Below are 23,694 nucleotides of genomic sequence, written 5' to 3' on the forward strand. Positions count from 1 at the left end.
TTTTTTTTTTTTTTTTTAGTAAGCCCAAGCTGTTGGCAGTAACTAGCTGGAAGTAAAGCTGGTTGCCTCATGTGACTACAGCACCCTGCACCCAAGTGTTCTTCTCGGAATGCGTTGCTCTTTTAGAAAGCGGCGCCTTAGTGGCGTTTACCCCCATGTAAATAAGATACTGGCACCACCACTGGAGCCGTAAGCTTTTGTTTCAGCAGGAGCAGAATGAATCATCACTGAATATATCTGATTACAAAGAGTAATAGCAGAATTTGTTCCATCAGCAACCTTAGGTATGCAGGAGTGATTATCTAAATGTCCCAAAATGCCTTACATGAACATGACATTTATTCAGTCTTTTTTTTAACTTGTACTACCTCAGACTTGCAATAAGTGGCTCTTTGGTCAAGATAAGGATATACAGTTTCAAAGGGTACGTCTCAACCTTTGCTTAGAAATGTGTTCATTTATTCCCCTAATATTTAGAGTCACTTTCTTAATGAAAATACTTCCAAGTCTCAAAAAGTATACGAAAAGCAAGATTTTTTTTTTACACTGACTAGAAAAAGAATTTGACAGACTTCAGTGATGAGACTAGCCTAATTAAGTTTATTTAATACAGAACAAAAAAGTCCTGAATAGCACATGTAATTTGGGACATGGTGAATGTCTCTTATTACCATTTTTTACTTACTGACTTTGCTGATTTATAGTGACTTAATTTGCAACAAAAGCTTCCTCAGTGTTCCCTGCACTCAAGCTAATTCCTAGTCTTTGATATGCCAAATCATTAATTTTGATAAATTTAAAGATATGAGTAGTTTTCTATGTTAAAAATTCTCAATAACCTAGTTGAGCATCTTAACCAAAGAAGCTTGTAACAGCAGGAGGGTTGCTGTTCTAAATGTCAGGTTCTCTGGTGTTGTCCCCTTTAGAGGCTTGACAGCATCCAAAATTGTCCATTTAAAGACAATTCTGAGAACTGTATTAAACACAGGGCTTGGGTTCCCTTGCAACTCTAGCCTTCTATCCATAACACCTTCTGGTCTGTCTGACAAATAGGCTCAAGGAATTCCATATTCTACTGCTTAAGCAAGTAAGCTCTGTAGCCCAAGTTTGGCACGGCTGATGTTTGTAGACATGAGGGGACAGACTCCTTTTGGCTCTGAATTCTGGCACACACAGGTATCCAGTTCTGTCCCTAACCGCAGGCAAAGAGAAATGCCTTCTATTAATGAGCATCTGTAATTGTGTGCAATACATGTGAATGGGGAGGACCTTACACTGGCTGGGAGATTAGTCAAGTAAGCCTTTTAGTAAGAACTTCCATCTAATGTATTTAGATCCCTGGGATGAGGAGACCCTGAGCTCCGGCCTTATAGTCTATGTAGATAGAAGTCTCAGGAAATGAAGGCACAGTAGTAGTTGTAAGTTTGTTTGAACTCTGACCTTTGTCCTTAAGCAAGCAATTCAGGAGGTCTTTTTCTAAAGAACTGCACAGAAGCAAGATATTATTCTTGCTCTCTTCTGCTAAGGACTTACTCATCATCTATTGCTGACAGCTGCTGAAACCAGACTTCACAGTTGGAAGCGGCTTTCCTTTGGTTGTGTGAAAATATGACACAGCTACTAGTTTATGAATGAGGTGAGCAGTGTTTGTTAAGCACTTGACAGATTTTCATGTTCAAATGCTGCTTCTGTCAGTATGAGCATAAACTCCATAGCTTAAAAAGGCAACAATGCATGGAAGGATCACTAACTCTGTGTTTATTATTAACCCTAGCAGCTCTCTGATAGCTATGCCTGAGGATTTCACCCAAAAAGGCAAGCAATCAGCATTCAGCAGCTTTCCCAGGTATTTTCTGAAATCTGAGGTCAACCTTCAAGACAAAGAGTGTGTCTAGAACTTCTAAATACACTCAAGTTAATCCCGCATCTGTTCTCTACAGAAGCAGTAGTGATACTAGAAGCTACAAGGCTTCATGGAGAAAAAAAACATTAATCTCATGAGTATTTTAAAGGGGTAACAATATTGGTCAGTATTTAGCAGAATTGGAAGTATTTTAGCATCTCCAGAAATGTTCTTCTTTGTCTCTATTTGCAGGATGATTTTCAGGGGAGTATTTAAAAATTAAATAACTGTTCAGTTGAAGATTTTAGAATATTCTTTCTTTAACAGCAACAGGTTGACTTGCTTTTGTTTACTTCTTTTCCACTCTGAGTCACTGTGCTGTGGAAGGATCTATCCTAGCTAAGAAGAAATAAATATGATCCAGCTCCCAAAGGCTAAAAGAGACGTTGGTTAAGGTATTCCTAAGGCTGTACTGGAGACAGTTTTTCTCTTTTTTCCTTTAAACATCTCTGTTTTGTAATAGAATATAAGCAATGCTAATTGTCAGTATGGTGACATGCTGGTTTGGTAGACAACACTACTTGAACAAAACAGGTTCTAAGATTATGATAATTTCACTACAGTTATCACAAGAATTTCAGTTTTTGGTATGCATCTGAGGAGTCTTCTACAAAAAAATTGAGGAGCTTTGCTTGACTATTTTGAGGCTGAAGTGTCTTCTAAACTTTCTTTTAACTAGTTAAACCAAATAGCTTTTGGAAATATTTATTGTCTTTCACATGTTTCCTTGTATGTATTTGCAGGGTCCCACCCTACGTAAAAGGGCGTTGCTGAATAGGACAGAACATAGGAAAAGCCAGATCTAGACTTGAAGTAACTGGAGTTTTGTTCTGGGGAGAATGGGGCTTTGTTGAATGGGAAGGTCCTGTACGTACAATGCGTTGGGAGCCTTCTGGGTGGCAGAGTATCCTTGTAGATAAAAGTTGCACGTGCTTTGAGTGAACCAACTGCTATAAAATCATACATCTGCTAACAGATGCGTAGTAACAAGTAAAGTTGATCACAGATGACAACCAGAAAATATTTATAGATGTGAGCTGGCCAAACAAATTCAGCTAGGTTTAAGGGAGTTATCCCAGAAAGCCCAGCTATATTATAACAGGGATTTTACGAATTTATTCTTTTTTGAGCAAAAAAAAGTTGAGCTGGTTTTGGGGGGTTTTTTTTGAGGAATATATGTGTTGAGATTTTTAAATCTGGACTTCCATTATGTGAAATATAACATATAGATCAGAAGTTGTCTTCCTTATAGTCCATCTGAAATGTTTGGACATGCTTTTTTCTTTTGTCTTCAAACATCCTTTACCAGAAAACCGTAATCAGGATTTTTAATTGGGAGTATGCTGTTGGATGTCTGTGTAGATTATATAAAGCAAAGTAAACAGCCATTGTATATGGGAACCAACATAAGTCAGCAGGGTCTGCTTTTAGTTCTTGAAAAATCTGAAAAAACATAGTTATAAAAGCTAGAAAAGCTTTAGAATTAGCAATAATACTAGGAAATGAGGCTTCTGAAATGCAGTTTATGGGATGAGCTGTCAGAAGAAGTTTCCTTTTTGGACATAGCTCACAGAGTGAGTACCATGTCTTTGTAAATGCCTCTAGAACTGAATCTGGAGCTACAGACTCTTCGTTTCCAAAAAAGTGAGGGAGGGGGGAGCAGAGATCAACCAAGCTGAGGGTTAGTTGTGTTTACATATTGCTGTTGTTAAGTGAAAACCAGTGTGCTTTGCAACATAGGGATTCCTCTTTCCATGTTTATACCATCCCATAGTAAAGACTTCTGTCCTACTCCTAATGTCTTCAGTAATTAAGAAACAGGTATTCATGACTAGATTTATATGGCCTGCTTTAAGTCCATCATTAGGCAGATCAGCAAAGCTTAACAAAGGGGAAGGCTCTTAAAGGAACAGAATTCAGACTATTAAAAAAATGAAGTAATTGCAGCTCAAACCCCAGTTCCCAGTGGCTGTGTGGTAGAAGGATTAAGTGTTACATTCATAAAATATGAAAAATAGTTGTTCCCAGTGGAAAAATGATTGTGCGGTGTAATGTAACACTGAAACAGAAATGTTGCATTGAGTATTGGGGGAGAATCAAACTATATTTTTGTTAGTGTTTGAAAGAAGAAATCATAATTTTAAAAGCCACCTTTGGATTAGAATTTTGATAAGATATATCACGAAGTATCCTGTAGAGATAACTTGAAATGAATTACCAATACTCAGTAATAAAACATAATGAACATAAATTGAATCATAATCTCATAACTTTGATTTTTCCACCCTTAATTTCTGCTGCCGTTTGCAAGCAGTTTTATGATTTAACGGGAGAGAGAGGAAGCATGTTCTAAAAATAAGTATTAAGAAGTGCAGTAAAAGTGACAGTAATGCCTTCTGCTTTTGTAAGCAGATCAAGATAATACTTTTCCTCTTGTACCTTTGATGTTTTCTGTCCACAGAACAATCTAGAGGAAAATGGCTGCCTTTTTGCTTTACTAATCCAGCACATAAACTACTGTATATTTAACAGAATTTGATAAGACATTCACTGTACATACAATATCACACTGTGGTTCCTATTGGCTGGAGTGCTCAGGTATCTGATGGTACAGTCTGTTTAACTTGTACTCTGAGTCATCTCTTGCGTGACCACTTCAAATATGTACCTCTTTAATCTTACAATACTGGTAATCAGGACGATATCTTCAATCTTGTATCAAATGTGATTTGAAGTTAGACCAATTAGGATGTCATGAAGATTCTGAATTACTTCAGATCTTTTCTATATGGATTCCTGATGCTTTGGGCTATAAATGCACCATACGATGTTCTCTGGGGAATTTCCATACTTGTTTGCAGAGAAGAGTTCTGAGAATTCTCTGAAGCAATCTTGCTGTGCGTGTTCCCTCTTAGCGGTAGATTGGAGACCTTCCTCCATTTTTAGTCTAAGGGAACATAACAAGTAGTGACAGGTTGTCACAGAAGTTTAAGGGAAGGAAGGAATTTGGAAGAAAATTTTAGAAGGCTTATTTTTATATGTGAAAGGATCAGTGCGACATACCTACAGATTAATTAGCGTTAAGTGTTAGCTTCCTGCATTACTTAAAAATTCCTATTTTAAAATTTAAAGAAAAAAATAGTAAGGTAGTATATACTGAGTAGGTTTTTTATAGATTAGCAAATAACTTTTTTGACTTGATCTCTAAAAGTAGCAACCAATTATAAATTGCCCAAGAGATGATACCAGTAAGGTAAGATATGGGCATTTTTATTTGGGTTTGAGGTTTCTTTGTGCTCTAATTCTGTGAGGACATAGAGGAAACTACAAACTCCTTGTGGAACAAATCCTTCAAAGACCTAACAGTGATAAAACCAGGGATCCCTCTTTTTTTTTTTTTTTTTAATTATGTCCTTGCTCAATGAAAATTCAGTAGAAACTCTAGTGTCTTTCAATTTTAAAATTTTTGTCAATAGCAAGAGGAATTAAATGTAATATGTGATTATTTTCCAAGCTATATTTATGTAAAAGAAGCTTTAAAAGTCTTTGGAAAAAATTACAGATTTCCATGGTAGTGCACTTTAAAAGTTTTGGAACAGAAGATGTACAAACAGCATGTTATTTTAGATAGCTTAATGAAGGAAGCTAATGACAATTCCATGAAGGAAATAAAATGTCATATTGCAGTTGAGGTTTATCTGCCTGCATTTTGGATGCTGGTGGGTAACTGAATTTACAGGTGGGACTCATGTATTTAACTTGCAACCTGTTGTGCGTTTCCGATAGGAATATTTTCTCCCTTCTTTTAAATTCTGCGTTCTTATCAATCTAAAATACGTGTTGGTATTCTGATGAGAGTGTGCTCTTTCCCCTAGTTCAGCATCTTTGTGAAGCCTGCTTGGTGTGAATGCAGTACTTAAAGAAGTGGGTGGAATCTCCTTGAATAAAAGAAGAGATGGAGGTGCCAACAGTCTGCAGCCAAGATAATGGTACTCATTACTTTTACATCTCTTTTTTTAAAGAGAAATAAAACTGACAAAAAGATTTATTCCCTGGTCCCTGTAATTCTTCTTCAATTGACTCACAAGAGAGATGAACATGTCTAGAAGTATTACTACTTAATAACTGGAATGATTCTTGATGTTTAATGGTGGTATGCAGTTAATTTAGAAAGCATCAGGAGAGACTACCTGCTGTTTGTTTCTGGCTTATAAAGTCCAGTGTCTCTGCAGCTGTATCAAGATTTACTAGTAACTGCAAGAAGGGGGTTTTTTTGCTTAAGGAAATGACTCACTATTGTTTGAAGGTTTGTGCTTCTGCATGGAACATTTTGGTCTATTTGAGCCCAGTTTAATATAGGGAATAGCATTCCAGGAGACAGACAGTACAAATAATCTCAAAGAGGCAACTAGTAACAAGGAAATTATTTTAAAAATTGTCTCTACCAAAGGTAAGGTTCTATTAGGCACTAGGAAGTTCCTGTAGAAGAAAATCCCTTTAACTTGTGTTTTTCCCTATGGGCCTCACAGTCAGGGTTCACTGAGTTTATAATTTTTGTAAGTGCTTAGCTTTCTGCTTTCCAGAAGGAAATGGTGCTTTTGATAATGAGGTACGTTTCCAGGTTTTCCCAGTTTGGATACTCAATAATTCTGTCTGATGATTGAGGCAAAAGTCCCATCTGCAGAAACCTAGCAGGCAAGTACCTGCATAAATTCATGCATAAAGAAAATACTTCAGTGAAACTAAAGTTGAAGATAGATCTCATGTAAGTGTTAGTAACATCGAGGTCTAGAGCTGATACAAGAAACAATTAACTGCCAGTGGCTACAAACATGGTTCTCAGGAGATAAATCAGTAAAGAAGGGCTTCCAGGTTTAGGTTAATTGTGGTGACTGGATGATAGCAGCTGATGATATTGCCTGCAGTGGAGTATACTCAGCTATTCTGGGTTTGCTTTAGTTTTAAGAAATTATTGTTTTGACTTTGGCTGCTGTAACTTTAGAAGCTCTTAGTGTCTTGGTTTTATTTCAACATTTTTCTTGTATTACAATACTACTCAATGAAACATGCCAAGTTTAATGTCACAAGCAAATAAATATAAAGGAAAGTCTCCAGTTAAAATCCTAGTGTGTGATTGTGTTGGCACTAAAAAGCAAAGAGACAGCTTGTGCTTACCAAAATACACGAGAGTTGAGAACAAAATTTCCTTTGACATTCAGTGGGAGGCAGGCACCCAACTCTTAAGGGCCTTTTAAGAACCCGTGTAGCTTAATGAATCCAACTCCTAGCATTTGACATGGTATTGTATTAGTGCTGTTATAAACCTTGTATTTCTTGGGAAGAGTGCTACATACCAGAAATGTCATTTCTGGTATGTTGTCATTTCTGAGGTAAAATTAAATTCCATGCACTCACAAAATTCCAGTTTGTATCTAGGCCTGGCTTTGTGAAACATCTTATCTATTTGTTACCTCTTAGTTTCTGCCTCCTTGAGATTTTAGAAAGACGTTGGATTTTTCAGTTTTCCACTGTATTAGAATGCTATTCCTGTAGTAGGAATGGTTCTTCCCCTTTCCTGGGACATGTTGTGGGTGTCTGTGGCAATGGTATGCATTTGGCAGGATTTTGCATTTTCATTAGTGATATTCTGCAAAATGTTTGCACTTGTCAAGAGTGGAGAAAAACAGACGCTTTCTGGCCCAAACAGTGGGTTATCCAAAAGAAAATCCTATAGAATGAACTAGACAACTTCTTATGTTTACCTCTTCTCAGTGAGAGGTACAAGCTTGAACCCAGACTGATATGTGTGAGGTTCCCTGTGTGTTTTTCTCACAGGTCAGTTGAAAATTGCTAGTATTGACCTAACCCTGTTGGTTAATAACACAATAAAATAAAACTCTTCTGCAACAGAGTTGATTGCAGGAAACAAGCAGAGCAGACAGGAAATGGGTACATTTCTTGGAAGTGTAAACTGAGGAAAGGTGCTTTGCAAAGGCCTGGGTCACCGTTTGGCTTTGGCTGGTCTTCTATTTGTACTGAAATGTCTTGCGCTTTTCTGTTTCTTGGGCTCAGGTGTGTCTCATGTTCTGACTCTAGTGCTACAAGAACTGAGTTTGCTCTGTAAAAGAGATGTCAATGGTGTTGGCATGTTATATGACCTGCTCAGATCTCGCTGGCTGCAAGCACTTTTAAAGGTAAAGTAATATTCACCTATGAAGGCAAAAGTTTCCTAGAGGGCAACCTGTAGGGGGACAGCTACTTTATTTTTGCCGTATCAGGACAATAAATGCTTATTTATGCTAAGTACCAATAGTCCTAATGTCACTCCTAATATCAGCAATGAAGATGAACAAAACCACTTTTGCTTTAAAGAAAAAAAAAAAAGGTATTCTCTTTCGTAATGTCCTACTTTACACGTGCGTATTAAGGCCAGGCAGATGGAGAAAGGCTGAACCAGCGCTGCTGAACCGTCTTGTCTTTTCTATTCTTAAATCTCTGTATGGCTATGCATCCCACCGTTTGGCATGAATGCTTGTGAAATTATATTTTTTGGTTTTGCCTACACTGATCTAATGTGTAGTTGATGACTTCATGTTGTTATGGAACAGATGGTGTTACTGTCTTGAGCAGAACTGTATCTGAGACAAATTCTGTACAAATTCTGCTTTTCCTCTAACAAGAAGAAAAACTTGCAGTGGATAAGAATGTCCATAAGGCCATTTTGTGATTTATTTTATTTTAAGTTAAATTTACTTTAAGTTACTTTGTTAATTTGATTAACAAAGGGCAACTTTGCAACTAGGGGAAGGAATCAAGTCAGAGAACTGATGCTATCAAGCTATTGTCCTGTATAATCAGCTTTTCTTATTGGAAAATTTAGAACTAGAGCATAACTGCCTAGCTGGATGATAACATGAAAGACAATGAATTACAGACTTGATTCCAGATGCATATAGACATTAAAGATTGAGATTGCAAGTTCTTTGGCTCTATTTGGACTGACAATTTCTTAGAAATACCATATTGTCCATTGTGTGTTGTGTACGTATCTATATAATGATGTGAACAGATCATATCATCATTCACTGTCTTGTCTGTCGTGGCATGCCATAGATTTATGAATGCCTCCAACAGTACCTCGGAAAAAGACCAGCTCCTGTCACGCTGCAGGCACGTGCATTGGCTCGTGAGGTAAGGCTGTGTATTGCGTTATTTACTCGTACCAAATTGGCCAGCCTCGCTGCAGATACGAGTCTTCTGGTATTTGTTTTGTGACTCAGGTCTGAGTACACGGTATAAACTTGAAATATTCCCTCATCACGCATTTGGCAAACTACTTGATAACTCTTATGTATGGAGTTGGGGGAGGTGAGAAATGCATACAGCTGTGATCACTAGACTGCACGAGCCCTGGCCAGTGGGATGAATACAAAAATTATTTATTTTAACCACTGGCCATATATTTTTTCTTCCCATGTAACTGTGTGGTTCAGTGTTACGGCTACAATCAAGCAGTCTGACATGAGGATTCTGAAAAGCTTTTTGTTTTTTTTCTAATCATAATAGCTTATAAATTCTTAATTTTCTGAATTAGTGGGATAGTTGATGACTAAGTGGAGAAACTGACACTAGTGATGAAACTGATTGAGGCGTAGGAGAAAAAACAAATTTAAAGCACATGGTTCTGTGTCTGAATAAATTAAGCCTGGCTGAGTGTTGCACAGCTGTGGTCATGTCGTCCAGTTCTAGAGCAAACCCTATGGATATTCTCCAAGTCATATAACTTGGGGGGCTGAACGCTTTTACCATACCATATCCTCTAAATTCAATTTAGAGCTTTTTAAATTAACTGTCCTCCAGAACCAGTCTGTGCTTTCTCTTACATTTATCAGGTGGTGGAGTTACTGCGTGAAGCTCCTCAGTCTGGAGAGATCAAAGAGCTAAGACGACTACTGCGAGCTCCACACTTCAAGGCAAGTCCTGCCTACGGAAAGAGAAAGTTTGCCCATAGAGCTGTCTGCAGTGGGAATGGAAACAGCTGGCCAGCTGTTCACAAGAACTGGCAAAAGAGCCAGAAGAAACATAGTTTCCTAGTCATTAACTAACCTAGTTGTGAAATCAGATGTGGATTGTGTACCTGAAGTACCTGCAGTGGGCTGCATTTTATTTAAGGGCTATGTTTGAGAGAGATGTTTCTTACAAAGTTACATTCTGAGTGGTTGATGCAGACATATAAAACTAATTTTTCCTTCTAATTGCAAAGCCTGCATTTTTTACCCTACAGCTGCAAATAGAAATGTTTCTTTTTTTGTAAGTTTTCCAGAAGCAGAGAGGAACTGTTCTGAAAATTTTATTTCACAGATTGAGTTTCCACGTGGAAAGAAGAAAAATGTCAGTGTGTGAAAGGGATCTATGTTTACATAGGAACTTATTTGCTGATTTTTGTTTTCTGACCAGTCAGTGTTTAAAGCTGTTCTATAGTGTGATCTTTGCTTATGGGTTGGTTAGTTTCCTTGTTTTTGTTTGTAACAGGCCTTGCTCTCTGCTCATGATACTGTGGCCCAGAAAGATTTTGAACCAACCCTTCCACCACTGCCAGACAACATCCCTGAAAATGAGGAAGCTATGAGGATTGTCTGCTTAGTGAAAAACAACCAGCCTCTGGTGAGGGAACTTTTGATGTCTGTTGAATTATTTTAACTTACACAAGCATTGATAATGCATTGTATGCATACTTGTTTCTTTCCAGAAATGTCACAGAGATTGTGTGCATTCTTGTCTAATTTTTATAGAATCAACAAGACTTGCTGAGGCCCTTAGGAGACCGTGTAGCCCTGCTCAGTGCGGGTGCAACTACAGCAGGTTGCTGAGTGCCTTTTCTGCTCAGGGTTTGAACATTTGGCAGATGTTTCTATCTCATATAATGAAAATGTAAATTGGATTGAGAGTTATTCACTTGGCCAAAATACTAAGAAAGGGAGGACAGACTCTGAAAGGTTCTTTAGAAATCATTTGTGCTTGTAAGCGGAAAGCATCATATAGCTCAGCTAATTTGTTGTAGGAAAAGATAGCTGTAATATTTGAGATAACCTCTTTGACTGACTGTAGGAAATCTTTGCTATTTCAGTATGATGGACATTGAAGATATTGAAGGACTTATAGCAATAATGTATCGTTATTAGTACTATCTGTGTGTGTTAAAAAGGCTGTGTCTTCCAGTGCCTTTTTGTCATTGCGAAGATCCAACTTGTGATGTGAGAGGAAACTTACTGGGGCAGAGGGGGACATTCTTCAGTGATCATGTGTTTTTTCTTTATTTTTATTTGCCAGGGTGCCACCATTAAACGCCACGAGATAACAGGTGACATAACGGTTGCCCGTGTGATCCATGGTGGGCTAGCAGACAGAAGTGGTATGTATAATTTGAAACAAAATAATACAAAAAATGGAACTTAAAGTAAGATATCTTAAGATAATAGCTTCACTTCTACAATTAGTCTTCCATTATAGAGCAACAAGATGTGTACATTGGACAGCACTGTAAATAGTGATACGTTGCAGTGACTTTGATTCTGGTTTCATTAATTTTCATATGAATGTGCTATGTTTGAGACTGAGCTGAGGTACAAATCCAGTTTTCATTATGTATTCTTGGCACCAACACCTGGATAAATTTACCATGAGATTGATCAAGAATATCCCAAACTGCAGTGTGGTATGAATACCAGCAGCTGATTCCTTAATGGAGAAATGGAAAACATCAGTAGTCTCTGCTTCTATAAGATAAAGGAGTATGTAGTAATACTTCTTGGCACTACTAAACACTTTAGTCTAATAAAACTAATGCTTAGCATTAGTTGCTAAGCAATCTTCCAGTGAGTTTCCTTGGGAATGCTACTGCTTTGTCATTCTAGAATGAATGTGTTTCATGTTGCTTGGGAAATGTAACATAACTAAAATGCAATGCATCAGAAGTAAAATTGAACTGTAATCATTATAAAACACCTCCTTCTAAGTATTTTCTGGCCTTTGTATAGAGAAGAAAACTCAAGCTGTAGACAAAACCTGATGAAGTTCCTAGAGCAATGAATGTTTTAATGGAGCTGAAGGAAAACATAAAAGTAAACAATACTGTAAAGACTTTGTAAAGGACAGAGAGGAGTTCCAAGGCCTCCCACTGCACCTGGAATTTTTAAGGGTCTGATTCCAAGTCTAATGGTCTGTTAATACAGGTTTAGCTAGAATAGGTTCAGAAATTACTTTGGGAAATTGAGCTATATTTAAATGTTTCTGCTGCTTTTAAGGCAAATAATCAATAGACTGTAAACACGTTGTATGTGAGAGGTGGGAGGAAATAAGAAAACTGCAGCATGCAAGCTTCTTGTGAACCACAGAAGTCTGCAGTCCTATCCAGGGGCAATATAGCCTAAATCCAAAATGTCTTCCTGCATACCTGGTGTATGGGAACTTTTAATGCTGACTTCCAAACCTGTGGTACATCTGTGTGTTCCTGCCTTGCCTACCCAAGATAATCCATGCTGTCACAAGACTTCTGCTGCTGCTTTCACCTTTGTTTTCACTGTAGGGTTGCTGTACGCTGGAGACAAACTGGTGGAAGTAAATGGAGTTCCTGTTGAGGGACTTGAGCCTGAGCAAGTTATTAATATTCTGGTATTGAATCTTTTTTCTACTTTGTACCTTAAGAGTAACTGTATGTTGTCTCTTTTATACTCACACTCTTAGAGGAGAAAGTCTGAAACTTTTAACAGAAAATTCAGATTTGTTTCCTTACTGTGGATGCAGTTCACAACTGCTCATGAAATCGGAATGTATGCAACCAGAATTAAATCTAACCCCTATTCTGGACAAAAACTAACTTAATTGTGGCAATTGCACCTGCAGCTTCTAGGAAGAATATTAATTTATTCATACTTTACTGATTCATAATTTTTGTGGAAGTTTCACTCAGTTAATATTCCACAAGTTGTGGAAAGGTGCTGTTCTAATACGAGTCCATGTTACAAAATGCACTAAAGCAGAGTGAATGAGCTTGAAAACTATGTACCTCGCCTTGCAAAAAAGGGCAGTGGCAATTACTGTTGTGAAAATTCTCATAAAGAAATCTGTCGACCTGTCCCTGTTACTTACTTATCATTTTGCCCACAATCTTTCAGGGTTCTTCCCTGCAAAATGTTAGTGCCAGTCAGTAACGTACTGCTATATGTAATCAGTATCAGGTCTTTCTATGTGTTATTTCCTTGGGTGTACTATTTCTAGGTATAAGAAATACAAACTCTATTGGAAAGCTTAATTCTTAAATATTTTTTTCTCTCCTCTTTTACATCACTTGTCTAATCAGACCCTGCTGCTAGTTTAAATTAGATTTCAGTAGAAAAGTTTGGTATCAATTAATCTTGACATTGTATATATTAATAAAGAAACATAGATTTTATTGTATTAGAAATATTTAGCAAGAATTTGAAGTTTAATTCTTGAGTTTCCTTTTGAAAAAAAATACAGTATTGTTGTATTAATTCTGTCTGCCTAAATCCTATTTGTAATATAGACATTATAGTAACCTCAAAGTCATGTTGTGTTAAGTTTGTGCTGCCAATGTTTGGTTATTTGTGCTGAATACCAGTCATATTTTAATCCTTTTTTAATCATTTAGGCCCTGTCTCAGGGGACAATTATGTTCAAATTAATTCCAGTTTCTGATCGACCTGTCAGCAACCAAACAACAGTAAGAGACATTCTTTTTTTTGATTTGTTACTGCAAACAACTACCCCAATAATGTCTAGTGGCGTGATACAAAGAAATGGTATTGTTTAGAAGTTTATTGCAATCCCTAAAGTGTTAGTTGCCTTTATGGCTACCTCTCAGCTGACATCAGTATGCTGTTGCTGAAGCAGTAAAGATAGTAAGCTGAAATATAGTTGTGTTAAAGGTAATGAAGACATTTGCAGAGTGATCTACTGGTTGAAGGTCTTTTTTTTTTTTTCAAAACGGGTAAGACAATTTTCTTTTCTCCTTTAATGAACAGAGAGGGTTTGGGGCCTGACTGTGTTTTTAAAACTTTACTTCTTCATGAATTGACTTAAGTAGCAGCAATATCCAGCCCTCTGATTATAAAGCTCATGTTGTATCTGTTCTAAACATGGCTTCCACTTACTCATGTGTATTTTCTCTACCAGGTCTATGTGCGAGCAATGGCAGATTACTGGCCCTTGCAAGATCCTGCCATACCATGTGCTGACGCAGGTTTGCCTTTTAAGAAGGGTGAAATACTCCAGATTGTGGACCAGAATGATGCTTTCTGGTGGCAGGCCAGGAAAGTTTCAGATCTCAGTGCCTGTGCTGGACTTATACCCTCAAATCATCTTCTTAAACGGTAAAGAAGTCTTAATTTTTCTGATTTCCAATTAAAAAATTAGCCAGTTATTCAGACTTCACTTTTTAAAATATGGCAGTGTATATATAGCAGTATGATTCAGAGTGACATCTGACAAACATCTTTCTTCTTTCTGTTCTCCAGCTTCTTGTTTTCCTTCCCCTAAGAGAGCCTATGTGAGAATAAGCTTTTGAAAGCACCTATGTAATCTTACATTGATGTGTAAGACATTTGCCAGAGTTGCCTAGTCTCTATGTTAGTTGCTAAGACATTTAGTGGAGTTGTACCAGCTGAAAGATGGGTGGAAATTAAGGGCCCTGACTGTTCAGGACCATCATCTAGGAATTAAAAAAAAAAAAAAGGGTGGAGAAGAGTGGGATACTAAACATATAGTATAAGGGCATAGCTGTATCAAGAAACACTGTTTTTTTTAAAGATGTCCTGTGAGGCAAGAGCAACCTCTTCAACTTTAGTCAAAACTGAGTAGATCAGATTAAAAGAAAAGAGAGAAACAAAAACACATGCTCAAGGAAGAACAAGGATCCCTTGTCTATTTTCTGGATAAATAGCCCATTATTTTTACACTACATGCTTTCAGAACTGGAATAGTTAAACTGCTGTAGCACACTTTTCAGTTTGATCCTTTAACCACATGTGCCATCTGTGTTATCCTCAGGAAAACATAAGGCCATGCAATTGTAGATGATAAACTTTGATTTGTACTATATCTAAACCTGGCTGTGGTTTGTGTAATGGAAGTGGAAATCAGACTAGGTTGCGATTGAGGCTGCAAGCAAGAAGCTCTGTGTGGTAACAGAGGCAGCAGTACTACTACCCGTAGGAGTAGTGCGCACTTCTACTTCCAAGAGTCTGTACCACAGTATGATTTATCTTCCTGTCCTTATATATAAATGGAAAATTTTTGGCAGCTGGAAATGGAAATGGAAAATTTGGGCAGCTGATTTAGAAATTGCCTTTAAATATTTCTGATAGCATGTCAGCTTTCTTCCAGGACTTTACAATGGGTTAAAACATAGATAATGTTTCCATTCTCAGTGTCTTTGTCAGCTCAGTACTGATTGATCTTACCTGTAAGCAGTCAACCTGACTGGAGCATTATGTGCTTGTAAACTGGTTTGTTTCTGTAACTGTGATACATTTATTTCTCTGTAGGAAGCAGCGAGAATTCTGGTGGTCACAGCCTTTCCAGCCCCATCTCTGTCTCAAGTCATCACTGCGTGAGTGAAAAGTTATTTGAATGGTAGAGTAAGAAAGAAAGATCTTGTCTCTATTTCTAGGGATACTGAAATAGAAGCTCATACAATTCAATTTAATTCAAAGACATTGTTTCTGGAGCCACATTGTAACCTCGGAAGTGTGTTAACTATCCCCAGGAAAATACATACTTAGTGGTAGTTGTACCTGGAGTACTGATGGTGGTAGTTGCCAGTGTACTTGGGATCTAACTGTGAGAGAAGCTGTGAACTCAGCTCCTTCTGAAGTCTGTAAAATCTAGGAGAACCAATTCTCTCTAGGAGAATTCGGTGTGAATAAGTCTGAGGTGACAATTGTACTAGCCTGGCTTTCCAGGAACACAGATAACAGTTCTGCACTGGAAGATGCCATGTGGTATGTTTAGAATGTTCCTTTGTCATCAAAATTATCAAGAGAAAGATAGAACTTTTTTCCTTAAGGTGTCAGACAAGCCACACTGCCCATGAGTTTATTCGTGGTGACAATCCAGAAACATCCTCTGCCAACTGTAACTTCCTGTAAACATGCAATTATTCCCAAAGAACATTCTTCCTGTTTTCTCTCTCCCCATTTTCTTCTATGGTTCTTTATACTAGTATAAAATATTTCTTTTAATAACTCTCAGATTGAGTGTGTTTCATCGCCTAGGATTCTTCTTGCACTTATTGCTTTGTCTGTTAGAGCTGGAGCTCTCTTTCACAATCATTTTATTGCATTTTAACTGCTTCAATGGATATGCTGTGGGCAGTAAGCACTGTGGAAGAAGGTAGGAGATTGTATCTTTACATTCCTGTACCTGGAATCAATATAGCACATTGTTTTATCAGCTTTTTAAAAAATTGTCAGAAATGAGGCAGTTCAGTAAATATGTGCAAAAGAAAGCCAAGTTCTTGGCATTTTGTGTGCTTAGCATAGTTGAAATCAAGTCTTTTTTCATTTGAAATAGTAGAAGCTTACATTGTCTTAAAGTAAAAAGTTATGAATTGCCTGGGAGGGAACTGAGAGTTTGGATAGGTTGCTTTGAGGAAGGAAAGACTACTCTTTTCTCTTTCTCTTTTCCTCTCATTCTTTCTCTCCCATCTTCAGCAGCTGACCTGAGCAGTTTTGAGACTATTTCTTTAAAGGATGCTATGTGTGGGCAGAATATGGTTGACAGATGCCCTGACAATTGCCCTGTAACTGGAAAATAGCTCCTGCTGGGCCTATCTGGAGGGGCATGCAAGAATGGAACACATGAACAGTGTGGTGTTGTGATCCCGTGAGACTGCACTTCAGAAACATGAATTGATGTGGTCTGGGGATGGAGATTAATCCATCTTTCCTTTTCTTTTTCTTCCTTGTAAAAATATTAATAAAATCAACCAAACAAAACACTTTCCTTGAGTGAAACATACTGGAAACACATTTATAAAAGCTACAGGGGAGAAGGGAGTGAGTGGAAAATTATATTCTGTCATGGTGGTACTTACTAAATAGGTATCTGCAGGATAAACAGTGACAGCCATGTTAAAACTTTGATTATTTCAAAAGGAGAATTCAAGTTAGATGTGTTTGCCTCTGCCACAAAGCCTTCAGAGCATTAGTCTAAGAAGAGCCTTTTGCTCACTAAAGACAGGGAACATCAGTTAGTTGGATTTAAGTGTTAAAATCTTTAAAGATGTCTAAAGCTGATCTGAGCTTGAACTATTTTCTTTCTGATGTCTGAGTTCAGTCTTGTAAGATCTGTAAGGTTTTTATGCTCCAGTGTTTTTCTAATTCAGATGATTTTTTTTCCTTGTGTTAATCTGCAGAGGATGACATGCAGATTGATGAAAAATGTGTGGAAACAGGTAACTGAATTCACTTGAGATTAATCTATTTGCTTCAGGGTAGTAGCTAGTTAAAGCCTGGTTTTGTTTCCCTGCTAAAAACACTAATTCTGCTTTTTGTACGCTGGAAACTTTATCCTGTATTACTGTATTAAAATGAACTGTCTGCAGTTCTGGCGTACAGTGCTTATAGTGAATTGTTGTGCCGAACAGAGGGACACCCCAAAAATATCTGAGTGAGATCCAATGTTTTTGATTCAAGTTTTGGACTGCGGCTCTAATGTCACCATAGTTTTTGCCTATTGTAGATTTATTGCCACAGATGACAGTAGTCTTGGAGGACCCACACAATTAATTGTCAAGAAACTGATCTCAGGAGAATACATTTGTAGGCACTGAGCAGGAATAGATTTCACATGTAAATAGTACATATGAAGACTGTTGGCTTGACTTGCCTCCCTAAAGCACACCTCATTCTTCCTTCTCCCAAAGTAATTCAGAAAGCTCTCATGAAGGGATGTGATCCTGTAGGACAGGGTGGAGCAAGACCAGTTAATTCAAGCATGGTGAGCTGTATTTTGCCACCTCAGTGCAGGGGGAAGCAGGGAAAGTATGTGTGAGACAGACTGATAGGAGCTGGAAAATTGATTTCTGATTCTGAAATTCTATAAGAGGAAAATAATTAAAATTTTAATTTATTTTAATATTTTTGCTATCTGGATTACTAAACAAGATGAAGAAACGTTTGAATCTGGTAAGTTCTTCTCACCTAACTCCAAATTCCTTGCTATTGTTCTGCTGCGAGGGTGTCTAGAGCAAGTTCCTTAAAAACAAGCAGGTGACAAAAAACAGAATGCCATTTTAGCTTTAGAAGGTATTCTGGCTTGAAAAGGTAGAATGTAAAATCCTGTTGCCTTACATCTTCCTCTTGCTCTCTGATTACCTTAGTAGTAAGGTTTTTGTCCTGTTATCCCACAAGTGTGAGAGTTTCTTCTCGTGCATCAGTACCAGAGCTATTTATCAAACCCTAATCAGTTATACAAGCTGTGACAGCAGGGGCTGCGCTGATGTCAGCAGACAATTGGATTACCTTAGGGGAACGGAGGCCTGAATCCCCAGTGCCTGTAGGAGTTGACGTGGTAAAGAGGAGAGCTGTTCTGGATTCCTGATTGTGTGCGTGGTCAGCATACAGGAAACAAGAATGCTTTTATAAAATGAATGATTTATGTGTAAAGCATACAATCAAGCAGTGCTTTTTTTTTTTACCAAGCTGGTTTGGGTTTTAGAGTTGTTTTTTATAAGGAACAGTTACCTATTTACAGCATATTCAGAGTTCTGCAAAACTTGAGTCTTCTAAAATAAACATTTTTCCACTAAAATAAATCTACTACTGCTAAACTTCTTGTGTGAGATACTTGGTAATCCTGTGGAGAAAATGTCTCCACAAGGTTCCTAATTGCTAGTTGGGCCTTCTCTTACCAAAGGTGGTTTGTTCTCTTCCACCTCTCAAGCAATGCCCAAAGACAGAACCAGCAGGTCTACAGGGCAGTCTTGTTTTCAGGCCAGGATGTTTCTGATAATTGCAGTTGGGGATTACTCTCGCAAATCCTATTCACTACTCAGCACTGAGTCAGCTCTCTGCTGTATCCAGAGGAATAAAGGTGCAAATATTTGCTATCCTACATTTTACTTTAAATTAACCATAGTTGAACATCCATGTGATGTATTTTGCAAGTACAGTACTGTCATAGATGCTGTAGCTGAGTCTCTCATTCTTTGGGAACTGAGAATTCATTGCTCGCACAGGCATATTTTAGATTTAAACCCTGCAGTACCTGTTTTCTATATTTCTCAAATGCATTGGATGATGCTGGTTGGATTACCTTACTACAGACTGTCTTCTCTAAAACTAATTGTTTTATGTCTGTCTCTATCTGAACGTGCAGAGGAGCTTAAAGAAGGTAATGGTAACTTTTTTCCTCCCTGCCTCCTGTAAGCTTTAATCTGTTAGAATTTATCTGTGTTTATTGCATTACCAGGAAGTACCCTCCTCTTACAATACCCAGTAGCTGAATTGCTTGTTCCCTGTAGGATTCCATACTGTACTCCATACTATAGAACAGAGGGTAGATGAAGCAGAAATGCTCAAAAAGATTTGAATGATGGCTCAAAAGACCTGAAGATACAAATGATACAGAAAAATGCCATCTGAACAGTACTTTGAACTTCGTCCTGAGCAACCAGTTTTGTGCCAAGTAGTTTTTTCTATAGTCATAAACAAGGAGTTGTTAGTACATATAGAAATGTGGGAATAAAACTGTCTTTTAAAGGTACAAGTAGTGAAGAGTGTACAGATGTGAAAGAAGAGTAACTAAGATGTACCTAATTTTGTTTTGATACTTACATGCTTATGAGATAACTGTCAGTCAAAGAAGTCAGTCAGTCTAGTGCTAAAAGACAATACATTTCATGCTTTGCAAATTTACCACCTTTAAAGATTTGCCTATTTATGTCTCATTTGTGCCTAAAGGCCTAAATAAAAGGAATACACAGCTTGGATAACTATATGCATGATTAGAGGAAAATTAGGAGTAATAATTCTCTAATTTTCTAAAATCCTAATTTTTTCTCCTAAGAGAAATCTAAATAGTGCTGACACTATTTTTTTTGGTTAGTTATTTGTTTTCAAAACACCTTTAAGTAGTTTTTAAACTGGTAGAGTATTGATTTATTGGGAAATTGATATTTTTGAGCTTTATGGGAGAGATTTAATTAAAAAAATATATGTAGAGATTTAGAAGACTCGCCTAATGGCCAAGTATTCACAAGGAACAGCATGAGATGGGGACAAAAAGAATTCAAGGAAACAGATCAGTCTGGGATGTTCAAGCACAGATATCACTGATCCAAAGATGTTTAAAAAGAAATAATAAAATCAGGTCTCCATTCTGCCTGGAATATCTAAGCAGATACATATTGTATTTTCCAAGCCTGCTATTGGACAGAAAATGAATTATAAATTTTTTATTTCTGATTTTGAGCTACTGACTTATTAGTTACTGTAATGTTATAACTAAAGAATTCTTGTAAGCTAGGTTTCACCTGGAAAGCTTAAATTATGTGGAGGTTTTTTCACTATAAGTATTTCAAAACATTGTCTGGCATCTGGTTATGTTAGGAATGAAACAAAATTTTCAAGAGTTTCAAATCTAATTTAGAAAATGCCAGACTTTGTAAGTTTAATTTTTCTCTTACAGAAATATTGGTCCTTTGAATTGGTCATATGAAATACTTGAAAATTTCATATTATGGAATATTGTGCTTTTTGTATTAGATTATCATAGAGTGGTTTGGGTTGGAATGGACTTTAAAGATTTAAAGGTTTGCACCCAACTCATGTGCAGGATCTTGCACTTGGCCTTATTGAACTTTGTGAGGTTTGCACAATCCCACTTCTCAAGCCTGTCCCAGTCCCTCTGGGCAGCAAGATTAGGCATGGTACTTCCCTATGTTTACTGAAACACTGTTTTTCATTTAGGATCAGCAATAATTTTTAGGCCTCTAGCTCTTTAACTTTCTCTGTTCTTTATTTATTTCATGAGTATTTGTTCTTCATATTCTAGAAGAAGAAGAATTTGGTGAATTTGGCCAACGAGTCTTTATTGGTACGCAGTGACTAAAGATAAGATGTTTGGGGCTGGATCTATATTAAGTGCTTGTCTGAAATTAAATAAAATGCTTTGTTGTTTATTTCACCTAAAGATTTACTGAATTGCATTCTACTTGCTCTGTTTTCCTAACTTCAGGAAGCCGCTTTCCTCCCACTAATGCTTGTTCTCTCTGTCTAAATCCCTCTTCCTGTTAGGTTTCTACTGAGACCTGGCCACCACTATTTTAACTTAACTGGCTGTTAAGATTTCCCTTACTTCACAATTAATTTTACTAGAACATAATGTTGTTCTGCTGTCTGTCCCCATTGAGAATAATCTTGAGGGCTTTCATTAGAAAAGCAGACCTAAAAGTGATATTTTCAGAATTGAATGGTAAAGTGAAGCAATAACCTATCCCTGTTACTAAACCATAGTGACCTTTAAAATATTTTAATTCATTCTGAAGGCTGGACCAAATGTTCCAGATTTGCTTTAGGAGAGTGAACCAACTACACTTTCAAAAAACAGTTCACCCTAGTGATGCTTTATGTGGTCAGAAACTTCTCCTTTGGGTTGTTTTGGGGATCTTTGGGGGGCTTTAATTCTGGGCTAATTTTCAGCTGACTTTCAGTGAGATTTGACCACTTCTTTAGCTGTCTTTTAATGCTCAGAGATTCTACCAAGATGACATACCGAGTGCAGCAATGAAACATTCACCCTGCAAAAAAGCTCAAAACCCCAGTGTTTTGTGTGGCTTAGAAAGACACGCTCTAGGCTAAAGCTCTAGTTGCCTGCATCTCTGGTGCACTTTCCAGTACTGATGTCCTTGCCCCTTACAGCTGGTTTCCGCAGAAGCATGCGTCTGTGTCGCAGGAAATCCCGCACCAACCAGCAGTCGTGTTACGCTCGGTGCCCCAGCAGCTGTTACAGCTCTCTTGCTGCTCCATATGAAGAAGTGGTGAGGTACCAGCGGCACCCAGCAGACCGGAACAGACTAATTATACTAGTTGGTAAGAGGTTAATTACTTCCTCATGCAAATCTGACAGTCTGTAACAGAGGGGAGGAAATGCTCATGGGCTGAACCACTGAATCCACTGAGGTTTCCTGCTGCTGATTGCAATGGTTGCTGACTGTGCAAGTAGCTCTCAAAGCAACATTTGAAGAGTGATCATCTGTAATTTGACCCCATTGTTGGATTTAAATTTTAATGTATGTTAACGTTTTTTGCTTGAGACAGTGAATGTTTAAAAAATGATAATCATGAAATCCTCAGCAAAAAGCTGTACAGTTATGAATGCTAGTTGATAATGGATTTTATTAGGGAAATGGTTCAGTTTTATATTCAGTTGAGACTAGTATAGAAAGTGATGAGAAAACGTGTAACTTACTAGAAAACATCTTTAGGTTGAGGCATTTCTACAGTCAGTGTTAAATGCACGGATATGGCAATGGTAAGAAGAATATTTAAACTCCAGACTAGAAAAATCTCAATCATGGGCAGTAGGGAAAGCTAAAAAGATGCCTTTAATAATGCTTGCTATAGGAAATGTTGTATTAAGTGGGTTGCGAGCTCTCAATTAGTCTTTAGTGATAATGACTGAAAGGAAGCTGCTGTTCTGCAGTGTTCCATGATCCTGATAAAGCAAACTGAGTAAAGGCAGATCCATTGTCCTTTCTAAGTCTGGAATTATTTGGTAATATTTTTTTCTTGTGAAATGGTATTGCTGAGTTGCCTCCTGGCTACGGCTGTATTACTAGGAGGTGATTTGTACCCTGAATCAAATCAAGATCCTTTGGTCGCTTCTGCTGCATTTTTTGGGAACTTATTTATAGTTCATTTATGTGTGTGCAATGGGTTAGAAGATGGGGGTTGTGCATGTGAAAAGTGACTGTGTCAGTAATATTAGTTGCTTTTCCAACTTTTTAGGTCCTGCAGGAGTTGGTGTGAATGAACTAAGGCGAAGGCTTATCGCAAGTAACCCACGAGAGTTTCGAAGTGCCGTACCTCGTATGTAATGTTCTTCCTCTTTCCCCCACTACCCCCTTGAAACGTGATTAGGGAATTTCAAGTTACCTCCCTCTTGCCTTTGTTATTCACACACTCTTGGCTGTATGGCTGGTTTTTCAGTTCTACTGCAAGCCAGAGTCATTTGCTTTTAGAAGGGATAGTTTAAACTCCTACCTTCATGTTTTAGCAAATCAGCCAATGGTATTTTCAAGTTACAAATCCTGAAACCCTTAAAGCTCTATGTAGTAGTAGATTATCTGCATGATTTTGTTTAAGCTTGATGTTTACTTTTCCTAGATTTAAAAATAAGAATGTTTCTTAGGGATGTTGTAGGTTCATAGTGTTTAAGTGATCAGGTATGAGAATGAAGGCAACAGAAGTTGGTGCTTAATAGGCTTTGCAGCTTTCCTCATTAGCCTTCCAGTCTCAGATAAGACTTACACAGCTTAATTTCTGACGTAATAACTGAAATTCTTTCTACCTGTGCTTATTTGGTTCTTGTGATTTGGATAACAGGAAATGTATGAATCTGAAGCTGGTTGAAAATTCAGGAATTTTTGGGGCTTAAGATCCCAGATATGGGTAAGGTGCAAGCACGGGAAGGCTTGTGAGATGTTTCCGAATGAACTTCAATCACTTTTACCTCAGTGGAGTAAAAACAGTTGTGCAACCAGTTCC

At 37.6% G+C, this 23,694-nt stretch overlaps 1 protein-coding gene across 1 annotated transcript in view; it reads left to right on the plus strand.

Moving 5' to 3' along the window:
- MPP4 (membrane protein, palmitoylated 4) overlaps window positions 1-23,694 on the plus strand; it is a 30,316-nt gene that overhangs the window by 1,853 nt on the left and 4,769 nt on the right. Inside the window, exons 2-16 of the mRNA XM_014954384.1 lie at window positions 5,779-5,892; window positions 7,976-8,097; window positions 9,017-9,094; window positions 9,796-9,876; window positions 10,436-10,567; window positions 11,234-11,315; window positions 12,489-12,574; window positions 13,575-13,646; window positions 14,099-14,295; window positions 15,469-15,533; window positions 16,298-16,315; window positions 17,340-17,378; window positions 20,981-21,022; window positions 21,847-22,017; window positions 22,936-23,016. Of these exons, the coding sequence (XP_014809870.1) occupies window positions 5,859-5,892; window positions 7,976-8,097; window positions 9,017-9,094; window positions 9,796-9,876; window positions 10,436-10,567; window positions 11,234-11,315; window positions 12,489-12,574; window positions 13,575-13,646; window positions 14,099-14,295; window positions 15,469-15,533; window positions 16,298-16,315; window positions 17,340-17,378; window positions 20,981-21,022; window positions 21,847-22,017; window positions 22,936-23,016 (1,300 nt within the window). The 5' untranslated portion in view covers window positions 5,779-5,858. The remainder of the gene's footprint in view (window positions 1-5,778; window positions 5,893-7,975; window positions 8,098-9,016; window positions 9,095-9,795; window positions 9,877-10,435; window positions 10,568-11,233; window positions 11,316-12,488; window positions 12,575-13,574; window positions 13,647-14,098; window positions 14,296-15,468; window positions 15,534-16,297; window positions 16,316-17,339; window positions 17,379-20,980; window positions 21,023-21,846; window positions 22,018-22,935; window positions 23,017-23,694) is intronic.

The sequence above is a fragment of the Calidris pugnax genome, unplaced genomic scaffold (genome assembly GCF_001431845.1).
Source record: "Calidris pugnax isolate Ruff unplaced genomic scaffold, ASM143184v1 scaffold103, whole genome shotgun sequence".
Taxonomy (NCBI): Eukaryota; Metazoa; Chordata; class Aves; order Charadriiformes; family Scolopacidae; genus Calidris; species Calidris pugnax.